Source organism: Vicia villosa, unplaced genomic scaffold, assembly GCF_029867415.1.
Source record: "Vicia villosa cultivar HV-30 ecotype Madison, WI unplaced genomic scaffold, Vvil1.0 ctg.000010F_1_1, whole genome shotgun sequence".
In the NCBI taxonomy this organism is placed as follows: Eukaryota; Viridiplantae; Streptophyta; class Magnoliopsida; order Fabales; family Fabaceae; genus Vicia; species Vicia villosa.
Genome location: NW_026704940.1, coordinates 2,342,774 through 2,348,303, shown reverse-complemented (window position 1 = coordinate 2,348,303; position 5,530 = coordinate 2,342,774). Strand labels below are relative to the sequence as shown.

Below are 5,530 nucleotides of genomic sequence, written 5' to 3'. Positions count from 1 at the left end.
AAGTTGTCATCTCGACAAACTACTCTTCCAAGTAACTTCATCCCTAAAATCAGCCTCCCAATGTCTGATGGGAACAAATCCTCATGAAGTTTACTACCATCACATGAAGGTCGAAAGATCTCAGTCTTACCAATATTCAATTCGAGACCTAATCTTAGACATGTCTTCGGAATAATGTCCAGGGCTTTAGCCACCTCATATGAATCCCCCTATTATAGTCCCATCATCAAGATACCAGACATGAATATGAAGCATACAATTGTCTCTAACTTGATGAATGATTGGATGTAACACAAGATAAAAAAAGGAGAGGCCCTAACAGGTCACTTAGTTGCACTTCATTGCCTGACATATGTCCATTTCCATGATACAACCTTGCTGCTTGACCATAAAGAAACTCAATACAGAAAGAAATAGATGGGCATATCACCCTCACCTCACGCATTAGAGCTGATCTATCTTCCATGTTGAAAGCATTCGAGAAATCTACCGTGAGCATAGCCAAAGAACCGTCTCTGTGTCGCTTGCTTAACACCATGTTGGCACTATGCAAAATGGTCTCAACTCCACCCAATACCTCAACCTCAAATTGAAAGCCATTGAGATAACGTGTCACATCTTTAGTGACCCCTTTCATAACAACCTTAAATACCAACCGCCTCTAAATAGAACCCACGACAATTAGTTGTATCTCATCATTAGACTTTTATAACGATGTCTATTGATTGAAATATTTTTTTTGACGTAATAACATTTGTTAGTGTTGTCGGCAGTTATTGATGTGGTTAGGTGCTATACTTATTTATAAATGCTTTGTAATCTCATATTGAATGGTTAAGAAACACTCTAAACTTCATCAAGTGTTATTAAGCTTAAAACAGATTGATTGAACTCGTCAAGTTGTAATGTACTCAGATAAATATCAAGAAAGGAAAAATCAAAAGATATGATCATCAGAATAACTGTCCAGATAACATTAATTTCTTGGGCCCTATTGAAACTATTAAGTTGATCTTATGATACACATTAGTGTTTTTTTTTAAAGTCAAATGTCCTTCAATGTTGTGGGATATGATGTTTCAGCAGCTTGTGAGCATTTGACACAATTAGAATCCTACTTGATCGGTCAATGTCGCACTGAAAAACGAAAATCAACCACTATCTTTTGTTTTCAACTACAATAACAATAACAATAGGGCATAATAATGAAACAACAAATAAGACACAACAAAATTGTATGGTCAATTGTTTTCATACTTAAGCAACTAACTAATTCTCTCTTGTTTCATAGTCATTCCACATTGTAAATAAATCAGCCGTAGCTGACGCCTGCATGTTCTCTCCCGCTGCCGACCAGCCGCCAAAGCCGCCGCCTCCATCCGGCATATCATAATCAACCTTAACCGGAACAAATTCCTCCACAACAGTTCCCACAGCATTATTACCATTCAACCCTCCATTATAAATTCCACTAGACCCACCACCAACGTTATTTCCCATCACAGAAGATGAAGAAGAAGACCCCATGTTATACATCTGAAACAAACCAGGATGATGACTCTGAAAATAACCGTTGTAGAACGAACCGATATTATTATTCTGAGACGTTTGTTGGTTCTGTTGTTGTTGTTGGTGCAACTCAAGCTGTGTATGGAAATAACCACCGCCGCCTTGGTGTTGAGAGAATTGAGAGATGCTATCATGGTTGTTTTGTAAGGTTAACAAAGGTTGGGATGGTTGTTCAAACGGATATTGATAATGCGCGAGAGGGTAAGGTTGAAGCCTTGCGTTACTCGAGCTTGATGCTCCATACTGGAAAGACGATGAGTTGAGCGCAATCAGCTCTTCACGTTTTCTGGAAGTTTCTAGAGCTTGCGCTTCTTTTAGTCTTTTTGCAGCACCTCCTCCGATCGGAAGCGTGTTGCTTTCGAGAATGGCTTTCACGTCGTAACGAGTCATGTCGAAGTTAGTTACAGCGTTGAGTCCTCTGAATTTTATTGCTGCTATGTCATATGCTTCTGCAGCCTCTTCTTCTGTGCCTGTCATGAGAGAAAAATGTATGACTTTTAGTACAAATTATTATCATTGGTTGAAACCGACATGGAAAGAAAATTAAAATGATGATAAAGATTGTGATTATGAGTTAAATTTCATGAAACATTTTTGGCTTACTGAAAGTTCCCAAGTAAAGATCTTTGTTTCCGGCCACTCTGCCGATCCTTGCTTGCCATCTTCCATGTTGGTGATGCCTAAAAAAAGATTAATATATTAGTAGAAAGAAAGGAAAAGAATACATAGAATTAGAGGAAAATTTAAGAAATTTTTTTGTCACATTTTGCACCTTGTAACTCCACGGTACATTGAAGCACCCCTTGAGAAGCCACTGCTTTTCCTGTAATATAATTATAATTGAATATGAAAACGAGCAGCAACACTATAAGTTCATCATATCCTACCAAAATAACTTATATTTGTAAATTGAAAAGTTAAATACTTGTTTTGCATAATGCAGTGTTTAGGGTTTATTTGCATTAGTCACATTTATTTGCATTTTACCACAATATCTAGGTTTCAGCATAACTAGAACATAAAACTATGCATGCTATATTTCACCTTCTAATAGAGGCTACAAATTCTTGTCTTGTCATGTGCTTCATTTCATCTATTTCCTTCTCATAGTTACTAACCTGCAAAATGACATATAATAAATCATCTAAACTATTTGAGATGATGGTGAGTTGATAAAATAATTAAACAGAAGCCAAATTACTGGAAAGTTAGTAGTGGTGGATGTCCCCCAATACTTAAGTGCAGCTAAATCATAAGATCTAGCAGCTTTCTCTTCTTTGTCATATCCACCTACCAATAAATTCAAACAAAAAATTAACTCTAGAGACCAGAGAAATAGAAAGAGAGTTGAAGTTGAAGATCTATCTGAAACGAAACACTTACCTAAATAGACTGAAGAAAAGTCGAGAGGAAACCGAAGCAAAACATGACAAGAGAAATGTGTTAGTAAAAATCCAAAACAAACTTCAAAATAGTTTGTTAAAACATGTTATAAAAAATACAAAAACAAAACCCTAGAGTTATGATATTTAAACTTTACCTTGACGACCTTTCCTTGATTGTCCTTCCCTTCTACAACTGTTATCCCAAAGATGAGCTTCATACCTTCCGGTCCATCTATGTCTATAAAATTATAGATAAATAGATAGATATTTTGTACATTAGAGAAAAAAAATAAAATGGATTAAAAGAAATATATAGATAGTTAAACTTTCTTACTTTGTTACACCACGATATATCGAAGTTCTTTGACCAAAGGTTTCTGAAGTTCTTTTAGGAACCGCTACTTCAACTGTGTTTGTACTATTGTTGTCACCACTAGCACTAGTTTCACATGTTGAATCCTTACCACTTCCCATGGATAATGTCAAAGATTGCAAGTTACTGTTACCACCCTTTTCTTGATACTCATTAGTGCAAGTTGTTATCATTTGGTTTTGCATTGGCATGAGACTATTGCTATTTGTGAACAGATAGTTATCTGAATCATTTGACTGAATTTCATTATGTGCAGCAAGATCTGAGTGATTTTCAGACTTGCATACACCGAGAAAATCCGCAACCTTTGGTACTTCATTGTTGCCATGTGTGTTCATCAGATTCCAATCTGTTCATTCAATCCAAATACCACCACACAAACATAGTTTATTTTATTATTAAAAAAGACATGAAACACAAACATAGGTTTAACTTTAAGTGTGAGGAATAAGAATACTATACCATGATTTTGAAAAGGGTTTTCCATGTTTTCATTGACTAATCCAAGAGGAAAGTGATGATATTGAGTTGCTTGAAGATCATTTGCAGGTAAGGAAGAATTAGAAGGTGAGAGAGGGAAAGAAAGCCAATTGTTGTTCATTGAATTTTTTTTTCTTAAATTACTTTACTATAAAAATCAAAGAGTACCTGCATAAAAATGAAAAATGAGATGAAGGTATAGTGTAAGAAATTTGTTTAGATGAATGAATGAATATAATGGACATAGAGAGAAACAGTATATAGGTTTACCAAAGTTACAGATGAAGTTTGAAGGTTGTAATGAGTCAAGAGAGACAAAGAGAAGAAGGTACTATAAGTATCTTAATACTATGACTCATTGAAACAATTTTCAACACTAATTGAAAATAAATATATAAATAAAATATCTAGTACTTATTTATAATAGAATATTATTTGGGACACGAGTGTGTTATTAAACAATTAGTATTGACTGAAATTCAAATCCTTCTTCTGTGTTGGGACAGACATAGTGCAAATATACAATCCCATGCTAGCTTTTTTGTTTGTCTCTCTCTACCACTTGGTTTATTTATTGGAACTCTCTACCTCGTTTTGGGAAAAATATGACACCTGAAAGCCCGGCATTCTCACACACTACAATCTACGTAAAGTTACAATCCCTTCTTCTCTCTCTATTCAACTTTAAATAATAGTAAATGAAAATGTTCAAGAAATAATGAAACAAGATAAAGAAAAATGAACTGAAATGGAATTGAGATGAAGTGTAAGAAAGATGATAAATTTAACAAACACAAGACACAATATGTTGAATAACGAGTCATGCATGTGTTAACGATGCATGAATACCGTCACGAAATAAAATCCGACATATTTAAAATTAAAAGGACTGAAAGAAAGAGTGAAAATTACTTCTGTTTTAATATTATATTGAATAAAATAAATTTTACTAACGTGATTCAATCGAACAGTAATTAAAAAATAATATTAAAAATTTCATAGGGTTAAGTTTGTTGACCATATACTTGGTTTCCTCACCATCAAAGACTCAAAAGACTACACTTGCGAACTTGAATATTATAATAAAATAATTAGTTTGATTGAAATAGAATGAATAAGGATTAAGTGAATAAAAAGGTAAATATTCCAACTTATGAGAGCTACATAGAATGGAGAAATTGAAAATTATATTTTTTTAATACGGAAATAAGTAAAGAAAAAGTTACAAAAATAGTATCTTGTAAGCATCTCAGTTGCAAAATAGGGATAGGGAACAAAATAGGTTAATAGCTAGCCAAAGCTTGGATCTCGTAACACCACGAAAGTGCATCTTCCCTCGCACGCCCACACCTATCGTGAACAAGTTTTTTTTCATATTAAAAAAAACTAACTTATAGATTGAATGGGAGATTTGTTGAGTTATGTCATAAAATATTTAATAATGTATCTATGATTCTTCAAATCTATAATATTAAAATCACACCTGAAACCAAATTTAATATGAAACTGAAATAGATTATTATCATTTGAAAAAGGCATTTAAGTGTAATTTAAAAATAACAAGCGCGCCAATGAGTGGTTTACATTTAGAAGCATTGAACTAATCCAGTATGAATAATGCAGCAGACTAAACTACTGCGTAACAACTTTATAACCAACTTGTAACAAACTATTTGAAAATACCTGTGATGAGTTGGCGCCAAGTTCCACGTCTGTTTCTGTT

At 33.9% G+C, this 5,530-nt stretch overlaps 1 protein-coding gene across 1 annotated transcript; it reads right to left on the bottom strand.

Moving 5' to 3' along the window:
• Positions 1-1,060: 1,060 nt before the first annotated feature.
• On the bottom strand, positions 1,061-3,964 carry LOC131621611 (AP2-like ethylene-responsive transcription factor PLT2). The gene is made up of 8 exons (XM_058892648.1): positions 3,790-3,964; positions 3,289-3,676; positions 3,110-3,192; positions 2,771-2,859; positions 2,614-2,687; positions 2,342-2,392; positions 2,173-2,249; positions 1,061-2,039 (listed from the first exon to the last, which is right to left on the bottom strand). The coding sequence occupies exons 1-8, from the start codon at positions 3,926-3,928 to the stop codon at positions 1,270-1,272; spliced, it is 1,671 nt and encodes a 556-aa protein (XP_058748631.1). The 5' UTR covers positions 3,929-3,964; the 3' UTR covers positions 1,061-1,269.
• Positions 3,965-5,530: the final 1,566 nt, after the last annotated feature.

Bases quoted from the DNA above. Each gene is read 5' to 3' on its own strand.
- LOC131621611 (XM_058892648.1), bottom strand. From the start codon at position 3,928: ATGAACAACAATTGGCTTTCTTTCCCTCTCTCACCTTCTAATTCTTCC. The intron at 2,393-2,613 runs GTGAAATATAGC...ATTATATTACAG, and splicing joins TTTGTAGCCTCTATTAGAAG to GAAAAGCAGTGGCTTCTCAA. The intron at 2,250-2,341 runs GTGCAAAATGTG...ATCTTTTTTTAG, and splicing joins ATGTACCGTGGAGTTACAAG to GCATCACCAACATGGAAGAT.